Source organism: Epinephelus lanceolatus, chromosome 7, assembly GCF_041903045.1.
Source record: "Epinephelus lanceolatus isolate andai-2023 chromosome 7, ASM4190304v1, whole genome shotgun sequence".
Classification (NCBI taxonomy): domain Eukaryota; kingdom Metazoa; phylum Chordata; class Actinopteri; order Perciformes; family Serranidae; genus Epinephelus; species Epinephelus lanceolatus.
In genome coordinates this window covers 15,256,327-15,277,893 of record NC_135740.1, presented here as the reverse complement: position 1 = coordinate 15,277,893, position 21,567 = coordinate 15,256,327, and the positions used below count along the sequence as shown (strand labels likewise).

The following is a 21,567-nucleotide window of genomic DNA, read 5'->3' as shown; positions in this document are numbered from 1 at the left end:
AATGTGATGAAGCCAGGAGTCCAGACTCACAGCTCTACCTTTCATTTTTATTCTCCAGCAAAATGCACAGCACATGCTTTGAAATGTGAACATGTCCAGAAATAGAAATAGAAGATTTTCACTGCAAAAAAGTTAAAATATAATTTTCTCAATCCACCAGGCGGGCACTGAGAGACATAAAGAACACATAAAGTTTAGGGCAGCAGTTAAAGTAGGTTGCAAGGTGTTTCAAGCTTAGCACTCTTTCTCTGACAGCATCAAGGGGTTTATGTTGATGTAGTTCAAAAAGTAAGGAGAAGGTGGAAGTGACATCATCATTGCATATGGTTACAGCTATGGTAGAACTGTCTTTTAACCCACAATAGTGTCATTTCATAGTGTTTTTCTGTTAAACCCTCTGAACTTGTAAATAGCCACATCTTCCAGACTCCACACCCTCAGCGGGCTGTCTGTTAAAAATGTCTAATCCCTATCCAAATGACATAATCAAGGGTACTTTCTCAGACAGAGCTCACCCAGACCCACAGACATCTGTTTTTACAGGCTAAGTGGTACTCCTTGTGACTTGTGATCTTTGATGTTGTGTAAAATCAGTGAAGGTCCCATTTAATTCAATAACCAGACACTCTGTTTATTATAATGAGACTAGGATCAAGTGCATTCGAAGCGTTTTGTGGATACATTTTAATAATAATTAACTGTGTATGCTAATGTGCAAACACTTGCACACAGACCTGGATTTAATCACCTCAAACATAGGTGGGGAAACATCCTTACCAGCAGTGTGGGTGGGCCAACAAGAGATCGTACCGTGTTTTTTATCTCACTGGTTGTGAGTGTCCAAACCTCATTACCATCAGTGAGGTGCCCTTGAGCAAACCAGTTAACCACGGGGCTGCTCAGAGTCCCACAGTTCAGACTGTGGTTGCGAGAGGCAACCTCCAGATGTGAAGGTGTGTAACTGTGTAAATACAGAGCATAATCTGAAAAAAAGCACAGGACTCAGGAAACCTACAGTTCTCTAAACAGATAAAGGTACAAGAAAAAAAAACACATGGTTGAAAGGAGAAACATGCACAGCTCCAAACCTCAATTAGAGTGGGTGTTTTTTTCTGCAGTCCTCCAAACTAAACAAACACTAATTTGTGGAACAGGAAAAGATATTCAGAAGCAGTGAGATTTGCCCTGTACTTATGGTGAATCTCATTTCCAAGTAATATGGTAATCGTGTAAAGCCCTAGGCTCAGAAAGACGTCATAACATACACATAGTCTACAAAAGAAACAATTGTTTAAAAGAAAAAAAGTAACAATTTCCTGAGCGTCACTCACATTAAAAAAAAAACAAAAAACACAACCAATATCATTTTGGCCCAGTATAATTTTAAAGGTCACAAATGAGCTGTACGAGGATATTAATCCCTTGAATTAATCATTTGTGCCCTCAAAGTAAAAAGGATATGTCCTTGTAGCAGTAGGACATGAAGTTAGAGAGGACAGAGGCTGTATTTAGCTTGAAATAATGCCTTTTACAATATATTTTAATGGCAACCCAGCTTCATGGCAGGAAAAAGGTATCGAAATGTCAGTGGAAACTGCTTAAACCACTCCTGCAGCTGCCATTCCATATGCTCAATATGTTCCAAACTGTCACATTTGCACCAAAATACGGCTAAATGAACACATTGCAGTTGCTGCTAGCTTGGTTAGCTTTTTACACTCAGGGCCAACATAAACAAACTCTGTTGTGGGTTGATATCTTTTGGCAAAAATATGACTGTGTGGAACATACTGAGCATATGGATGGATACCAGAGAAGTGGGTTGTGCTTCAGGACTGTTCTGAAAAGTTTGTGTGGATTTTTGGACACATTTTTCCGCCACGAAACTGCTGTTGTTATCCAATGTAACTGCTGTGGATCTGTGCAGACTGCAGCTGACGTTTCCCAAGAAGGAGCAAGCAGCACACACTTCAGAGCCACCTTTCAAACCTACAGGAGGTGAGCGTTTGGTATTCAAAACATAGTTTTTCGGTGCAGTTTTTCTAAAAGGCTCAGCGTTATGAGTGACAGGACAAAATGGCTCCAGCTCCCATCTGATGCACGTGTTTGCCAGTGGCATGCACATCATTATTTTGGCCTCCATGTTTACACGGTGATACTTAAGGTGAGCGGTGTATCACACACACACGAGTGCATCCTGGCCTGCAGCACTTGTCCTGGTGCCTGCGCCTCTCATTGTTGGCAGATTATGAAGAGAGCACAACATGATCATGAATGAATTTATACAGGAGAATGAGTTCAGTTCAGTCCCCACACTCCCAAACCAGCCACCACCTAGTCAACCATCCAACACACGCGCAGACACAAAAATCCTCTCCAAACTACACTCTGTCGGCACATTCAGCTGAGAGCTTCGGGATGGATCAAAAGACCTGAGAATAAGTTTAAAAGAATAACACCAAAAGAGTGCACTATATCAGTATTTTTAAAGCCATAAATAATTTCCAGGGCACTTTCTGCACATACGTGCTGATAAAAGCAATGGCTCCTGAAAGCCAGGCTTTCAGAGGGTTGCTGTACGAGGCATCGCAGCTGAGATATGACAACCGTCCTCAAACAGGCTTTTTTTCTTGCTCTGTGCTTGTGTGTGTGCGTGTGTGTGTGTGTGTGTGTGTGTGTGTGTGAAACGCAGAGTGAGCAGATTACATAAGCCTGCCCTACCTCTGTGGGCTCCCTCTCCAATCTCCCTGACATTTAGACAACAAAGGTCACATCTGAAAGTCTAAATCTGCACAGACACCAATGCTAATATACTCATACATATACAAAAGAGAGGGAGAGTTTGAAAAAACAGCAGAATATCTCCCTCCAGCAGAGAATCACTTGTTAAATAAGACTGAACTTAAACTTACTGTACGTGATTTACATGCACAACAGGTACAGATGTAGTTAATCAATATGACTTGCATCATTTTTAGGGCTGTTTTTCTTGTCAGGCATTTGTAACATTCCTTTGTAGCATCAAGATTTAGGCTTCAAATAGGTGGTATTTATAGCAGGATCACTGTATTACTGTGTACTGCACTGTGTATTATATAATTGTGTCCCCTCACTGTATGTGCAGCAATGTTTTAAATCACTTCAGCAAAAAATATGGAAAGCTTCCACCAAACCCTTCAGTTTTCCCAATGGAAATTAATGATGACAATGAATTAATGAGTGAAGATAAAATCTAGAGCATAATGTTCCTTCCTGTCTGGATTGTGAAGGCTTTATTCTACTCATCCATCTACTCATTTATCAATTTTCCTATCATTTATCAAGCTTAGGGTCCAGAGTAAAACAGAGCATGCAGATCACTCTATTGTGTCATGGGTTTGTCTCAGCTGTCTCAGACTGATTAAGGTATATATACACATATATATACACACACACACACACACACACACACATATATATATATATATATATATATATATATATATATATATATAGTGTTTCCTTGCTGAGCTGTGAAAGAGCAATACTAACACAATGCAGGAATTTGGTACTAACAAGATTGTGAAGATATCCACTTGATTTGTCAAACTTGGACTGCTTAAGTCTCATATTAACTTTAGGTAAACTTCACAATACCTCTTTGTCCTGAATCTCTTACTTTGAAATCGATTGCAGTTAGCAGGGACAGGACGAACAATTACAGTGACAATTAGAGTAAATCATGGGCATATGAGCACAGTATTAAAAGAGTGGGAAAATATGTGGAAAGAAAGTAAACCTTTCCTTTAATCATCTTGCAGAGAAACTTAATGTCCAGTGGTTGGTATTGTATGTTTTTGCAAACAACTGTTTTGTTACATTTGTACTCTGTTGTGTAGTGCATATGTTAAACTTTACATTTCTTAATGTTTCAACAACATTGTGTCTAAGATGTGGTTAATTATAGGCACAAAAACCACCTAACTTATGGTTAGGAAGAGATAATGCTTTGGCTGAAAATACCCGGTTTTGGCGCCACAATTGCTACTGGCAATGTTGCCAATGTCTTGCTAAAGAACACCCAATTTTGGTGGCACAATCGCCGCTAGAAATGTCACAATCTCTCGCCAAATAACAACTGGCTTTGTTGTTTAACAGTGGTCTGCAGCTCATATGTAATCAGAACTACATCACTTTATAGATGTTGATATGATGCCTATGAAATGTACAAATGTAAACGCATTTGTGGTTTGCAGAACATACAATGCCATTTTCTTTGGTGACTGTGCTGTTTTGTACTGCAGCTCTTTGCATTTGAAATCACAACCTTTCTGTCACTTTTCGATGCTTACAACTAGGTTAGGGTCAGAAAAAGTGAACTTTGCTTTGTGGCAGCATACTCTATTTATCACCAGGGTCTAATATCACGTCTATCACCGCAGCCACTGCACCAAACTGACAGTTAATCTCAAGATCTTGCCCTTCACTCTCACTTGTGAAAATGACCCTGAACCCTTTCCACGGATGCAGCTGCTCGCCACCCGCTTGATTGGGAGATTTTTTCCCCTTGAGGGGAACTACTCCAGTGCACATTGGATACCACAGTCCAATTAAGCCAAAGGGAGATGATCATCTGCAAATAACAGAGGCCAATCTAATGTCATCAAACTGGAATCCGTCCAGACCTCGAGTGTGCCTCAATATCCTGTCAATGAATATTACAAACAGATGTGAATACAAAGCACATCCTCGACACCTTCCTCGGATAAGGTTGATGCAATGCTGCCAAAAACGCATGGCGTGATTATACTATTGCTGCAGAGCACTACTTCAAAAATGTATGCCTCGGGGCAATATCTACTCACAATAGTTATTAGTATCCTGGTAGGATATAGGCAGGAGGATATGCTACTTTAGGCAGCGGTCGTTTGCTACAATATTGGCATCATCCATCACTGCCACACTGACAACCATATGAGGAACAATGTTTGTACCTCTCACCTTTAGTTGAAAGACAGTGAAATATTCCAGATCTTCTCTATCTTTAAAGCACAGGATTAAGTCCAGCATCAGTAAGAACTGCACAAGTCAAACTCTCTAAGTTTAATTCATGACATTCATCTCGTCTCTTTCTGCAGATTTTCTTTGAAATTCTGCATATGCAATGAATACTGCTGGACACCCACTCATTATACAACCGGTGTAGAAATATAATGAATTGGCTGAATTCAACAATTCTCCTTCATGTTCATTTACTGGTCTGAGATCAGCTCTTTCGTTCTAACTGTGGATCTATTCTGAGGTCAGTCCTAACTCTACTGGCCTTTAGCCAGAGAGCTACGTCTTTAGAAAGTCTTTCCCTGAGTAAGACTACAAATTTCAGTGCTAGCAAATGAATCTGTTTGTGGTCAGTAGGTATTTGGCTAATGGGAGGCAAAGCCCACCACACCCATTTCCCCTCCAGTCTGCTCCAATTCTTTTGTTCCCCTCCCGTCCCCACGACAACCACACTGACTTCCTGCTTCCTCCCAGGCCTTCCAGCCACAAAGTGCCCTAAAAATAAATCGCTGGACTTTTCCTGAACGCAGTTTTGTCACCATTGTTCAGACATCAGCTGTTTATTCGTTCAGCTCAATTTGGCTATTGGTGTAAAGGAAAGTCAGTGGGTCAGGGCATAGAGGATTTTAAGAAATATTATGAGATGGATTAGATATAAGAAAGGTAGGTCATGCCAAGTGGGGTGGGGGAATTAGGGTTAAAGACATCACAACTGGTATCACAACATTCCTAGACCTAGGAGAAATATTCTGACTCATTCATGACATAGCCATGGGACCAGTGAAATGAATTATTATTTAATGTTAAACCAGCGTAATATCTATGTGTTCTGGAGAGTGTAGAACAAGATGAATCTGTTCTTTATGTCAGCCCCTAGTGAGTCTGCATAACATTGTGAATTTTTAGCAAGGAAAGAGAAGAAGTCTTTGTATAAACACTGCCAGAATTTAGGGTATATAAAGTCTCTTGTGGAATAAAAACAGGCTTTTGAAGACAAGCTTGCAGAGGAGAAACATAAAATATGGAGCTAACTTAATACACTTCTCACCTGTTTTCCATAGTTCTGTGACAGAAACTTGGTCATTACTATGCCACTTTGATAACGGTATTTTATTAGCTAAGGGAAAGTGGATTAACTGTGGCATTAATGGCTCAAAGCATTTATCACAGAGAACTATAATTCAACACACTGCCCCTGTACCGCTATTAATATCCAAATTTTATTGGAACCACTGGGTGTACCTGTCAGTGTTGGTTGATGGAGCACAGTTGATTCACTAATTCCGACCAAGTGTTTTGGCAAACGAATGGTGCAACATTTTTTGGAAAGACTGTAACTAGCTGCTATCTAGCCAGGTTGAGGTTTTCAAATGTAAACATCAGTAAACATCAAGGAAAGATGGATAAGTATGGGCACCAGCCATTGTATACTTTGGAAATTAACTGAACAACCTCTGTGCTGCATCAGTTACCAGGATATCAGAGATATCAGGAGCTGTGAAATCCTTTGATTCACTGAAAACCTAGCTAAATCCTGGATGGCGTCATTCAACCAGGTGACTCTTTCTATTTGCCGACCTGACAGAGCACAGGATTCTGGTGAGAGAAGGAGAGGAGTTAAGTGCTTTACAGTGAATAAGGACTGGTGTGACGGTGGAAATGAGAGGTGTTGTCCCTGTCCTGCTTAGGGTTTTCACCGCATACGTTCAGAGGCAGCAGCAGCGAGTTGCTGCCCATATTCGGAAGGAGTGACCATTCGGCCGTCTTGTTGAGGTCGGGATGTGCAGACAGTTAAATCATTCCACAGCCAGAAACCGTGGACAATTATAAAGCAGCAGCCAACAATGTAAGAAGATGCAAAAAACTACTAAATTACAGTGCACAAGTTAAAGGAGCTGATGGAATCACATTTCACTGGAGTTTCACCTTCCATGTGACAAATAAATGACTGATTGATTTGATTGATATTACTTTGTCATTTAACTAAGTTAGCATTTGCACTTTATTTAGCAAACATTAGCCAGCAGACGTTCTACATTAATTGGAATATAGAACCGCTAACGTTAGTAGGAAATAATCCTCGTCAAGGTGTAAAAGACACAAACAGGGAGCTGCAGTGTAGGTGAGTGATGGCAAATGTTAGAGCCTCGCTAGCTTAATCGTTGAGAATTAATCGCCAGAATAATAATCGCAGCCATTAATAAATTGATCTGGTTATAATTGCAGTCTGGTCAGTAATAGTAATAAGAGGCCTGATCTGCCCCTTCTGGTCATGTATCATGATGTAGCTTGGTGCAAACAGGGGCTTGAGTTGAGCTATATACAGCTGACAGACAGACCCATGATCTCTTTCGAGACCAATAACCAGGAAAATGAATGGGCACATTTAAATAAAGAACGTCAGTCAACATCACACAATGTGTGTTTTTTTTATCTGGTGGAAGGACTTTTCAGTCACAGATGAAACAACAAAGATATGATGGATCATTGTGTGAATTGCCATGCCCCACCCCACTGACTCTAATAGAACTAGCACCAAAGACTGGCTCCAATGCAAAATTCAAATGCTGTCACTGACATCATGTCTTTTCCTTCCTTTATATTTTCCCTGATTCCATGTGAATGCAGCATTAGCCTTGAGGACGCTGAAACTTTGATTCTACGCTCACACTGAAGCTGAGAACCGAGGCCAAGTCACTGCACTTGGCCAAGAAATAGAGCTGTATAAATATTATAATTTTTTTCTGGGCAAGAAAGTGTATATTCAATATATCTTTAAAAAAAGAGGTATATAATCAGATTATGTGCATTATAATTCCACTTCTACTGCAGTGAATTTTATCTACATTACTTCACTAATTAGATTTAGGCAACATGTAAATGTATTTGGCCCTCTTCTTCTCTGACCAGTGGGCTCAACCTCATTTGAACACGTTGCGTCCCTCACATATCCATTAAGACTGACAACCTGAAATCCCTAAAGCTCCCCACTCTTCAGTGAAGGTGTAGTCAGTCTGAGATTTCTCTAAAATTTCCCATAGAGGGGAAACAGTGCCTGTGCTAAAAGACACTGTAACAAGCTCCCCAAAGACAGCATTGTAGCTTTTTACCAACTGCAACAAAAAGGAAGCATTAAGGAACACTGCTGAAAATACAGACTGTTATTTATCTATCTTTCTGTTCAGCATCAGTGCCAGTGTGTACTTAATTAAAGCCCTACGATTGGTCATTTCAGAGCCCAGCTGTGGTGTGAGGGATAAAATCAAATGACCTATGCTTGGATTTGGTTGGTTGCCTCAGCCAGCACTGCTTTACTGTGCTGGTTGTACTGAGCGTGCTCGCTAGTGTCATCATTCATCAGAGCGCTGTCAGCCACCTGCGGCCCCAAACTCTGGGAGGTAAGAGCAGTAGTGTCTTCCCATCCTTCCTGAGTTTTCTAGCTGTTGCATTTGCATGTCGTGTTTATTGGATATTTGCACTGTGTCTCTTTGCGAGCAGGGTATATTTAGATTTTTATTGTAATAATTTTGCTAACGCTAGTCAAATCATCTGAGAGGTTGGTAATAAACAGCCTACTCACCTATTCTAATAAACCATCATTCCCACTGTAACTCACTACAAAAGGGGCTTGGTTAAGAATATCTACAGCTCCACCTGTCCTCCGAGCTAAAACGATTTTACATTCTCACTGCCTCCACGCCACAAGAGTTCAAAAGCAGAACATCGGATTGAAATGCAAAACTCTGCAGTGAAACGATATTTGGGTGCAGGGTTGTTTGGCATTCTGTGTTTCTCAGCACCTTACTGCTTGTTGATAGGTCAATTCCTGCCATCAAAGACTTTATAGACTCCACCTGACATATTGCTGTCCTGTAGAACATTCGCTAACAAACTTCCAAAATTTAAAATATATGACTGCACACAGGCATGGATGCACATAGAAACTTGCATGCTCTCATACTCACACACACATCCCAAGCCGCAAGAAGCAGGTGTTTTCACATGCCTGGAGGGAGGAATGAGATGGAGTGAATAGTGGGGAGGTGAGGTGAGGTAGCAAAGAAACGACAGTGGGGGAGAGAAAACTTGATCTGAGGAGAGGGGAAAAGAGAGATGGAAGTGATGAGGGGAGGGGATGACGAGCTCTGAGGTCAGGAAGAAAGGGAGGCGGATGGAGAGGGGGAATGAGGGAGAAGTACAAGGAGCAAGGGGGTTGCATAATACAAGTATGTGATGAAGGGTTTTCTCTGACGCTGCATGTGGTGTAGCAGGGAGCCAGGGAGGTCAGAGGCAGAAAGTTAAGCTAAATAATGTACACAAGAAGTGGCAGCTGCCAGAAAAATCCAGCCCATCTTTCACAGAGCCCTGCAGGATACATTCTAACTAGCAGAACACCGTACAGGTAGTTAGCTTTTGTCTCATTATTTTAGGACCGGGACAAAGTGACCAGGGTCAGAACTACATATTCTATTCAGGGCACAAATACTCAATTACCGTATATTTAAGTCACAGCAGTTGCCTAGTTTTAAATGTACAAAAATAACATGTTTCATAACATATTCTGTCTAAAATTCATTGTCCATTTAAAGGATGATTGTCTGAGCTCATACAAAAGTCCAGAGTTATCACAGTAAATATTACATATTAGTGTGATGCCTATTTAAGTAAATATAAAATATACTCAAATATGGAGGAGTACTATGGAGGAGTAAGCAACAGGTCACCGGTTGGTTGACAGTGAAAGTACTGAAAACGATGCATGTGTGTATTATTTGTGGGAAATTTTAAGGCAGGTTGAGTTGGCGCCGTTTTAAAACAACAGACAATTTATGCAAAACACACATGATCCCCTAGACAACAGCCTGCAGATATTAGCCTGTATGTTGACAAAACAGCAAGCTGACAACCCCTAATCAGGTCTGAATAATGTATTGGCACCATGGGTGAGTGTAAATATTCCACTGCCTAGTTTTGTCTGTTTTTGCCCCCAATGTCACTGTTGATTACATCTGTAAAACGTTTTTAGCGATTATGAGAGCTGACCATGAATATAATAGCAATGTGCATAGCAATGGCCAAATTATGTTTAATAGAATATTCATTTTAAATGTAAGTAATATTAAATGTAAGTTTATTGTGAGTAGGAATAAACAAAACATTATCTTTTGTGGCTGACAATCATTGGTTTTCAATTCAACATTGACAAACCTGCACACAGCATAGTATAAAATGAAAGGGGGGAGTTGACCAAGGTTCTGCTGGGGACCAAGCTTGCTTAACTGTTATTGGGGCTTAGGAAGGGCTAATTAGGTTACTGACATAAGCCTTGAGCAAGAGAGAGACCGATGCAGTGTCAAAAATGTTAAGTATTTTGTGCGTTTTTTCCAACCTCCGCAGCTGAAGCTGAATTATTATTATGATTGTACTAATGTCAAGTCACGTCAGTTTAATTTATACAGCCCCAAAACAAAAATTTGCCCAGTTGCTTGCAAGCATATATGAAGAACATGCATCTGAGAGGACACTGAGCAACCTCCAGGTGCCCCTAAATACTGGCAGGGCCTGGGTCACATGACCTCCTCTCTACAGAGCAATGATTGGTAGAGAGGGAAGGAGAAATGACATTGTAACGAGACATTAAAATATCCAATTCTAGGCTATTATAGTCGAGTGAAGAAAATGGCTACAGTGAAAGCTATCAGTGGAATTAATACATAAAAATCTCCCTGTGAAAGGCACCAGTAACACATTTTAGCCTGTGGGGTGTCTGCTCCAAGATGGGCCTGTCAGATAATAAGGGATCATCACATTACCCAACACAAGGTGACATTCTTCTGTGTTGACTTAAGACTAGAAAAAGTCTCTCTCCCCAATATGCACCTGTCAAATAGCCATGAAAATAAACAGCGTATTACGCAAACAGCAGGAGCTCATGACTGTGGGTAAAATCACCTGAGCAGCCTGGGAAAACGATCACAAATGATACAACTGATGCTGGATAACAAGCACCGGAGTGCCTAAGGCCTTAAATAGTCTCATAACCAAAAAAAAAATCACTGCATGTTGTGACACTGCTGAAGCCATCCACCAATATATCCCCACTGTCCTACTGTGGCAGTGGCATTCCATATTTAGGAGTGATGATGGAAGGGTAGAAATACTGGCCCTGATGAGGTATAAAACAGAACGTGCTCCCAAGACAGCACAAACACAAATCCGCACATGCACAGGCACGCATGATCTGACAAAATATGCAGCATAACATGGAGATACTGTAAAACAGGATACACCAGTGAGTAAGAGAATTAACACACAGCACTGTTCCTCCAGTCCCTGAGAACATGCAGCCATCTGAAATAAAAGTGGAAATGGCTTTTGTAGGGAGCAAAGGAAACCCTCTCAACAGTTATATAAGAGAAAATGCCCTGAGCCTATCTGTCTGTCTCTGCAACACACACCAATACACACACACACCCCACATAAGCATGGAGTCACACGCCTATGCATACAACAACAACAACAACACACACACCTGACAGGCAGAAACCCATTCTTTGGAAGAAACAGCCTAGGGAGGCTCTGACACAACCACCTGCTCAGATTCAGTCAGTGGCACTACTATTTATTAGAGCCCACTGCATCCTACAAAACAGTGTTAGCTGGTGGCTGCAGTAAGTCACAGCGGATACCTGCCTGTACCTTGGCAGGGGAACGATGTTGAATGAACACTGATAAAGGATTCTAAGTCGCCTGTGGCTCAGAGTGCAGACTGCACATGCATGCAGTTATTTTGAGGAAGACCTATTCCTGTGGTTTGTCTTCGTCTCTAAAATAAAGCCCGGGGTGAAACAAATGCCACACATTCACAGTGTGTTTGACAGAGATATCACTGGCCGGTGCTATTCATTCCTCACCAAATAATGAAGTCGTCAATGCAATGACTCACACGCCCTGACAGATGAATTCTGAATACATCAGGAGAGCACGTGAAGAGTATGTGTGTGTCAGAGTGAAAAGGGTGTATCACAGGCGCTGAGGCCTCAGAGGCAGATACAAACAGAGTCTACGTGGTCAAATTAACATATGAGCACTGGTGCTCCCCACATGCGTATAAAAGCGCGTGCATAAGTAGTTGTCCTTTTTCATCACTGCCCCACTGTTTGCCCAACTAGCCACTGCCTGCTGACTCATGCGTTCATAATAAATAGATAGCATTGCATAATGTGATTATGACCAGACAGACCTAGGTTAGCCCAAACTTAATCATATAAGATTTCTCTTGAAACTCCTAATCTGCATGAAGCCCTTAATAAGACAGTCCCCTTTTCTGACAAGTTGACAGCAGAGCTTCGGGCACAGCATTAGTAACACACAGGAAACTGTCCTCTCATCTGCATAGGAATTAACAAAGACTGCCATTGCTAAGTGTTTGAGAGAGGAGAGGAGAGGAGAGGAGAGGAGAGGAGAGGAGAGGAGAGGAGAGGAGAGGAGAAAGAGGGCAGTGACTGGGGGAGAAATCCATTTAAATGAAAGGGAGAAGAGAGGCGTCAGCATTAGCAGTTAATCCACTGCAGTGAGAATGCTTTCTCTCTGCCTGCGGCCTCTAGGTTCCAGCAGTCATCCTAACAGGAAGACTGTATACGCTGCACTGTATCACAAACAACAGATCCGATTCTGACATGAGATCCATACCATATAAACAATGCATGACTTACCAGAAATAAGACAGCGACACACAGATTTAATGTTGAAGCATCATCCATCCATGAGACTGCACTACAGCTGCGTTACCATGTTATGTCATATTATGCATATACAGTATACATAATTATATACAGTATATATATATATATATATATATAATGCCACCACTATGCTCAAGATGCAGTCATAAATCCCAGCATTTGCTACAAATGAACTTCCCTTGCCATTCAAACACACATACAAGGCATTTCCAGTGTTATGAGTCCATGTTCCCTACCCCAGGGGAGGGGCACGACACAAAAGTGCACATACAAAGGGAGCATCTCTCTTCCCCTCTCTGTTTCTCTCCCACCCCTTTTTCTCTCTCTCACCCACACACTTTCTCTATTTAGCTCACACTTAAAAAGGCTGCCTAAAGATAGAAGCAAGAAGATGAACAGGAGCCAGCGAGTGTCATGGCAACAACGTGCAGCGGCTCACAAACACTATTTAGACCAACAAGAAAAAAGTTATAATCAAAGCTTAAATGCAGTAGTATTACTTCATCAAAGACACAGTTTACTAAATTTCAATGCCAGAGACGTGCCAGGACCAAAAGCCCGGGGCTCAGTATTCAGCAGCTGAGCAGACAGCATCTCTCATGAAAATGGACTGCTTATTGTACTGCAAATGTTGTGGTTAATCCTTACTGACTCCTTGTAAATAGTTTGAATTTGAGTCTAGTGTAGAAAATATGAGCTCTACCCACATAGTTTAACAGCACTGTGCACACACTCATTCTTAAATGACACTGAACATTTTTTTCTTATGTATTATGGAGGGAAAATACTCTTCTGGTACTAAATGCTGATGAATATGCATTTAAGATTTTTGAATGAACCATGCTATAAAACATTCAGCATGTTGCTCTTCACTCCATGAAAGACGAAAAATGAGTCGATGAAAGCTTTCACGTGGGACTAAGCAGAGATTCAATTTAGTATGATCAAACAATAATGTAAATCGTGCTGAGCCCTATGCATTGCAGTTCTGTAGGTATAGATGTTGGACACAGCCCCAGAAATGTTCACTACCCCGTCAGGATGTTTCAGAAAAACTCTGCATCTCCTTCCAGTAGAATCCCCCTGAGGCCACTTGCACATCAAAGCACCAATTCTGAAATGCCTGGTTTCACTTCCTGAGTAGTACGGCTCCGACGTACTCTGAAGCTAATTTTACACAACTGACAAAGACACGTTAACACTTCCTGTAGATTTCAGCACACCAGGTATAGGAAAACTATTCAATGTCATTCCTCTTTCTGCATTTGTCTGCATGCGTTCTAGTAAGATTTAAAAAACATCTGAAATGCTGGGTGTCAAATTCAGGATGAGTAATGGCCTAAGGGCACTGGATAACATTAATCCACATGGCCACCATCTTCATGGATCAATTCCTTCATTATGTGATGAAACATTAACCAGTGCTCTGTTATCTCTATATTAACAGTATTTATCATACTCCTACTCTATTATATGTCTGATTATCTCATCTACATCTGCTCGTATATGAAACAGGCGAACATACTGTGACATGTATGTGTGTGTGCACAGGTAGTCAATGTCATACATATAGTGGCCACAATACTTAGAAATCAGTACATAGTGTTTTTTCATTAATCACTTTAAAGGCCTTCATAGCTTGACAGAAAGAAGAGTAGTGACAATCTGTATTCATGTGCATGTGTTTATGAGGGCGTGTGTTCGACTTACAACATTGACCTGCAGTGGCTCTGAACCAGGTCTTAACAGTCTCCTCCTCCTGCAGCTGCCAGAGCCTCCAGACCGCAGACGCACCGATGACGTCTGAGTCATGTCTAGGGGACAGATGTGTGCAGACAGACAGGCAAACAGATGATCAATTTAACAAACACACATTAATCAACAGTCTGCATATTAATGTCAAATAAAAAAACATGCAATGGTACCTGATTGAGGCAGGAGCAGTGCCAAGGCTGTGAGAGTGCTGGGGGGTAGCGGCAGGGAGCGGCACCGCTGGATAGTTATCTTTAGTGGGGGCTCTAACGGTGACACACCCAGGGGGCGAGACAAGGCCTAGAGGGTACTGAGTAGTTAGGGCATCTCCTATATTCCATACAGTTACTTTGATGCACACATCCCCCTGACCTTCACTTTAAAACAATTTTTCCTTACTGCCTTGTCCCCCTTTTTTGCAGTGAATTAAAGTATTTCACATCCAGCAAGCAGTCTATTCTGGTGCACTGGTTAGTGTGCATGCCCTGCAGCAAACCATGAGAGACTATACATCATGCCAACTGGGCAGTCTCTCAGGTTAAGATGAACTGACTCTGAGTTAGGGCAATGAGAGGTAGAGCTTATGGGAGCGATGAGGCAGAAAATTGGCGACAGAGAAAGACCGAGAGTGAGGGAGAGAGAAAGAGAAGCCACAAAGAAAGAAAGGAGAAAGAAAGAGTGAGAGAGGGAGAGAAAAAGAGGGAGAGGGGGAAGTGAGCTGAGGGAAAAGCAGAATCCAGAAATACAGGCCTCTATAAATGGGGCAGAGCATGCATGCATTGTTGCAACTAACAGTGAGTGGTGTATAAATACTGGGTTAGTACTGGACTGCCCTTCAAAGTCTGTAGTGTGTGTTTGATTCATTATGGGCTTGGGCTATATTTATCAGTGAGTTGGTAGAGACTACTAGTGAGACTCTGACCTCCAACTTTAATTTTTTCAGCATCAATGTGATGTATTTATGTCTACTGTATATACATCATTTACTCAGTATTAATGTGTATTTACGTATGTATGGGACTGCCTATTTGTCATCCTCATCTCAGTGTTTGTATATTTACTCCCAGTAAAATAATGCATGAATGCCTGTGTCTGTATTTGACATCTTACTCTGTGGTGTAGCTCCGTGGATTGCATCTCCCTAGTAACACTGGTCTCTATGACAGAGCAAGGCCTGGAGCGAGCAGCCGTCCGTCTCTGCCTCGGAGATTGTTGTATGGTGGGTGCAGGCCTGCGTCTCCGCCGGCATAGCGAGCCAACCTCACTATAATGGTGGAAGAGATCTCGGTCTGGGTTGGGCCTCCACAGGTCCAGTACAGCTGAGGCCGGGCGAGGACGATGGCGCAGCGGCTTGTGAGGTACAGAGGTCTTCTCTGTGCTAGAGTGGGGCATGGCTGAGCACGGCTGTCTTACACCGCAGCCTGTCTGGTTGGCAATCTGCTCACACAGCTGTGATTGGCACAGATACTCAGCAATTTGGCCCAGATAAAGGTGCAACAATGCATTTCTTGTGTTGGGAATTGGGAGGGATGTCTCTAAAGATTCAACAAAATATACCTCATTTCATTTCAAAAGATTCTACTAGCCATGAGCTCATATTCCTAATTGCAGTGGATCAGTAGCTATCCACAAGTGCCAAGAAAGCCCCTGAATGGCAGTTAAACTTCAGAGCAGAAAAAAATACAATAGACAGGTGGATTTAATGTGTAAACAGAGGGTGATTAGGGAGGAGGATTTTCCTGGTGCCATCATTTTTCCTAAATTAGTGTAGGACTGCACATTAACACCCTTCCCAAAACACAGATTCCCACAGCCCTTGCATAATAAACCCCTATGAAAGTGTGCTGAGTATTGAGATGTCACATCTGATTTTGTCATTGGGAGTTAAGGCTAACATGTCCTGACTCGTTGGTGTGACTAGAAGGGGGATGACTAATGCCTTCACTGGAGTGAGACAGGAAGGGTGCCGTCATGAAGCGCAGACGTCACAGAGCTCTTGGGCTACTGCAGTCGCACATGGCCAGCTTTATGGGAAATAGGGTTTCCTTGCATGCTACACAAGGCTGGCTAAGCTTGAAAGGAAAAACTATTATGATGTTGTCCACGGTTGTAATTACTGACTGTTTCCTCCTCTCTCCAACAGATGGGGCAAAAGGACAACTGTAGAGTAGGTGCCCGATGCATGTCCTCACAGGCTGGTGTCTTGAATGTTTTTGTTTCTCCCTGACAGTTAATGAACCACACCTAGGACTTATATTAAGAAGAAATGAGTAACAGCTCTGGTGCTATTTACAGTCTGGTTTGTTGTTGATGATTTTAAGAAGCAAAAGAATGGCCATGGTTAACAGTTACATAAATGATATTTTGAGCATTTATGCAGTAATTACATGTTGCATGCTTTTGGCGATGTTAATGATGTGGAAAAAAGCCTGCAATGGAATGTGGTTATGGCATAAATGTGAGACACATTACACATAAAAATGCTGTTCTCTTAAAACAACTCAGTGGCTTAGCAACACAAATTATCGACTTCATTAACAAATGGATTTATTAACATTCAGAGGCTGGTAATTAGCACAGCTCATTTTGTATCTGAAGTCACATACCTTGAATATTTCCTCTGTGGAATCTGATCCTGGTACGCTATTGGTTGTGCTCTCTTTATCACCTTGTTGTGATTGGACATTCACTTCCTGTATCTGGGGGGGTTCAGGTGGAACATCCCTGGAATTCTGGTCATTTCCTGTCTGTCCCTCTACCTTTTCCACTTGACAGAGCCAGTTAAATGGATCTGTTTCAACCTCTGCTTCTGTTTTAGTCTCTGTTGTTGGACCTGACTCAGGGACACGATTTTCTACTATGGCTGTGGATCTGTGGTTTGTCTCTCTGTCTATATGTTTGTTTGTGCCCTCAGAACTCTGAAGGCCATTGACAGCTCGAGATCCTGAACATGGCCTAAAGGCTTGCAGGACCACCTTAGGGGATCGTCCACCTGTCACAGGTGCTGGAGCCTCACTGTCAAGGCTACTAGATTGTGAGGATTTAGCGGTCACTGGTGATGATGGAATAGGCTTGGATGTTGGTAGTCCTTCACTGTGGAGTGTCAGGGATACACTGTGAATGTTGTCCGCTGTGGGCGGTGGGGCCCGTGGAGAGCTTATCGGTGTCCTCTCTCCCTCTGGAGGAGAGAAGGAATGGGATGTTGTCCGCCATTTTCTAGCTGTCTCTGCTACACTGTTGAAAAATTTGAACAGACCACCAAAGTGCCCCTTGGTGTCAGACTGTTTTGGGGTCGGTGGGTGAAAGTCCCTGACACTCTCAAAGTCTACAGAACCATAGTCTGAGTCCATGGTTTTGTCCAAAGAGTGAAGCTCAGAGTCAAAGCTTCTCTCTGAATAGACAGGGTTGGCCTTCCCCAACAGGGAAATCCTCCTCAGGTAACTCCACACATCTTTGTGCCTCCTTCCTCTACGCTGGTGGGTGCCTGGGCTACCTTTAATGCTAGGCTCTTCACAGCCTGCAGCTGTTTTGTTACAGTTGGATGAGTTGTTCTGGCTTCTTTTAGTATAGCACACTCTTTCTGGTGGTTTACAACCATTCTGAGTCACAGCCTCTCCCAATACAGTGGGCTGGTGGCCGTCTATAGGAGCTGTGAGGTCGATGTCTTCAAATGAGCAGTCAAATTCTGCTGTGTGGCCAGCATACGAGTGCCTCTTGCCACGGTGCCTAAGTGTGCTCCTACTGGACTGCTGAGGAGTGCCAATGTCGCGGCAGAAAGATTCCTCATCCACCAAGGAGCTGCTGAACTTGGCAGTAGACAATTTTCCCGATTTCCCTCTAAACACAGAGGGGGATTTAAGCTTCTTGAAGGAGCGAACTTTGTCAGCAAACGAGAGTTTAGGGATGGAAGCTTCCCCCGGCAGGATCATGGAGTGGGGTCTGCGCTCCAGCTCTGCGACAGCTCTCTTTCGGTTCAAGATCTTCCAGATGCCCCCTGTGGCACGGGGCCTCCGGTTGACCTCCTGTCTGTCCTTGACAGGGGTCTGAGAAGAGGCAGCCTGGGTCTCCCCCTGCCCCTCTGCAGGCCCTGGCCCAGTCTCCTGAATATAAACACTGCTGGTCTCATTCTCCACATCCAGAGAAACATTAAACACTCGGTTGACAAACCCATTAGGGTTGTTGCTCACAGGGGCAGGGCTGTCTGTCTGTTCCATCCTCTCTCATTCTACAGTGTCAGCTATCAGCTCCAATGGACATCATGTCTCGGGCCTCTCTCTCTCAAACACCTGGAGGAACAAAACCACATTTTTATTCAGTAGTTTGACATTAAACTGACTGCCTCATCCTTTCATATCATGCTCATTCTGTCTTGTTCTGTCTGTTTGTCTGTCTCTAGATGTTTGCCATAAATGCCTAATACATTATAATAAAAAATCTCAGTGGAGGGTCAGCTGTATTTTACCTACATAGGAGGTCAAATGTTCAGGAATAATAGTAGTGCTTCTTAACCAGTAAAACACAGTGAGCGCAGCGGAGGTCTCATTTTGTGATTCTCAGACAAGGGCTTTTGTATGGTGAGTCAACAGCCACAAACACCACCCTCCCCCCCCATATTCGGTCCATAATATCCAAAGTAATTATTTGAGACACAGTCCCCCGTCCACCATTTAAACCAGGAGGCTGTGTTGTCATGGAAACACTCACTACAGAGATGTCTGGTTATTTCAGGCCTGCTCCGGCTGTGACATCATCACAGCTCAGATAAGCTCCTTCTGAGGAGGAATATGCTCGGCAAGTGCTACACTACTACATGTTAATTACCCCCATTTCATAATCCCTTTAATGTATGGAAGCATCTGGTGTAATTGGGGCCTCCAGCATGGGCTCTTTGTTGTTACATGAGATCATCACCAAAGATGTGGCTGGCCTTTTCACAGAATGTCACAATTTAATTAGTAGGCTTTTTTAACTGATAAGCTTTTTAAGAGCATTATTGAGGGACTGTGCTGTCACTCAAAAAATGTAAAAATGTCAGTTTACAATGACAGTCTCCTGTCAGACACATTAGGAAGCACTTATTTTAGCATTTAAATATACAATATGACGTCTCTTTACTTGAATATCAGTTATTCTGATTATTTTATTCACCTGTTGTACGGTCTGCTTGGTTATAATGACATACACTACTAAAATTCACATGAAAAACAACATTTTCTGTCGTTTTTTACCATAAGTCAGTGATAAACTGTCACAAAACTCACAGTGAATTGCATCTCTGTCTCCATCTTCAACTGACAGTTCCTAACGTTAGCTAGCAGTGACAGGTTAACGTTATGTTGGGCTGGGCGGTTAAGAGTTATGTCTTATTTTTAAAAATGGCGTCAATAAACGTTAAAGTTACAGCAAGTTTCCGAATATGAATAAAATAATTTGTGAAATTGCTTCATAATTTGGTTTAGCGTGAGTTAACAAAACTGTTAGCCGGTCAACTAACTCCAAAAAAGTTGTTTATCAAGTTATACCCGCGAAAAATAAACCGTGTCTCCCGACGCCACTTTAAATGTATCCGTTAAAGCTGTTCACTTACCCGCAGAAAACTTCCCCCGGTTTAAATGGGCATCGTCGCTGCCGTCAGTGGAGCCAATAATGAAAACGCCGCCTTTCAAACGTATCCAGTGTATTTGACGGGCTCAACTTATATCCATGAGTAAGGCTGAAGTTATGTTGCGGGCAGCGACTCCTTCTTCGTAGTTCTCATGTGTTGTTGTCTCTTTGCCTGTAAACTTCGTCAGCTATCATCAAACTGAGAGAAACTCCCCGAGTTAGCGACAGACCGGTGAACTCTTGCCCTGTAAGCTCCTGCAGACGCCGACACTCTGATTTGTGATAAAGCTCTCACGCAGACAGGGCAGCACACACACTCACACACACACCAACACACCCTAAACGCACTCATACACACAGGCACGCACACACACATAGCTACACACTCTGAAACACATGAAAATTGTACTTAATTATGTCTGTTTTGGGCTAATAGCAAATTTACTACTTATATTATATTATAATGGAATGCTTTACTGAGCTTTTACTGTAATCCTGTTTTTATCCCTCACTTCATTCAAGTCCAGAACTATTTTCATATTTACTATAGCTTTATTTCTGTGTATCCCTAGAGTTCCTTCCATCCTGTCTGCTTGATGGATTAATAAGGAGGCACTTATAATTTTTTAAAGGAACATCAGTGAAAACAAGTGATTGACTGAACTCTGGTCTCACTAGCTGATCCTCCTTTGGGATTTGCGTTGAATGTGAAAATCCTTCTATTGAAAATGCACAATGGGGAGAGGGAGCTCAGGAGGGGGGGAAACCGAAGGAATTCACAAAAGCTAAACAGCTCCGTAGCCGTGAAAGAGGAGATGGTGGAAGAAGGGTGCCTAAATTTAAACATTTCCTCTTTGTCCTGTTTTGGGCCCATTGTCATCGACATGGCGTTCTCCCTTCTGCACAGGAAGGAGTGGATCTGACATCAACGCTCTCAGGCTGACAATGCCAGGAAGTCTGTCTGACTGTATGTAAATATCTCTATGTGTCCATGCTTCCCTTGCTTGCCCGAGGAGCCGCTCTCCTCTCCCTGGCCCTCTCCCCGGAGCAGCTTTTGAGCACTTGAGGGTGTAGTAGTAATAGTAGCAGCATAGTGATTTACATGCTACACTTCCCCCATAAGTCATCCACAATCTGTCACTGTGAATTACAGCAACCTCATCTTCATGTGACCTCTTCTCTGATGTAGCATCTTTACCTCACGGCTTCATATGTGGACCTAATGGGCTCCTTTTTTATTTCAGGACGTACAGAACAACATATTTGTCTATTTCTGATTCATGTGTTTGCCTTTTCTCCTTTATTCATTTTTCCTCAGAGTTTTGCGTCGGCTTATGGTTTGTTACTCTCCTTCACTTCCCTCACTTCTTTCCTCCCTCCCCTTACTCACTCACTTCCTCAGAACCCCAAGCCATCTTCCTGTTGTCCC

General features: G+C 42.4%; 1 protein-coding gene across 5 annotated transcripts in view; it reads right to left on the bottom strand.

The window, feature by feature from the left end:
* arhgef9a (Cdc42 guanine nucleotide exchange factor (GEF) 9a) overlaps window positions 1-20,429 on the bottom strand; it is a 49,170-nt gene extending 28,741 nt beyond the window's left edge. For 2 of the 5 annotated variants that reach the window (XM_078169221.1, XM_033633047.2), the window contains exons 1-5: window positions 20,122-20,428; window positions 17,141-18,820; window positions 15,645-15,983; window positions 14,708-14,834; window positions 14,493-14,596 (exon numbers count right to left, since the gene is read on the bottom strand). In XM_078169221.1, coding sequence (XP_078025347.1) covers window positions 14,493-14,596; window positions 14,708-14,834; window positions 15,645-15,983; window positions 17,141-18,748 — 2,178 coding nt within the window. In that variant the 5' untranslated portion in view covers window positions 18,749-18,820; window positions 20,122-20,428. Of the gene's footprint in view, window positions 1-14,492; window positions 14,597-14,707; window positions 14,835-15,644; window positions 15,984-17,140; window positions 18,821-20,121 lie in introns of all 5 variants that reach the window. The other 3 variants (XM_033633048.2, XM_078169222.1, XM_033633046.2) reach the window with 2 other exon arrangements.
* Between the last annotated feature and the right edge of the window lie 1,138 nt (window positions 20,430-21,567).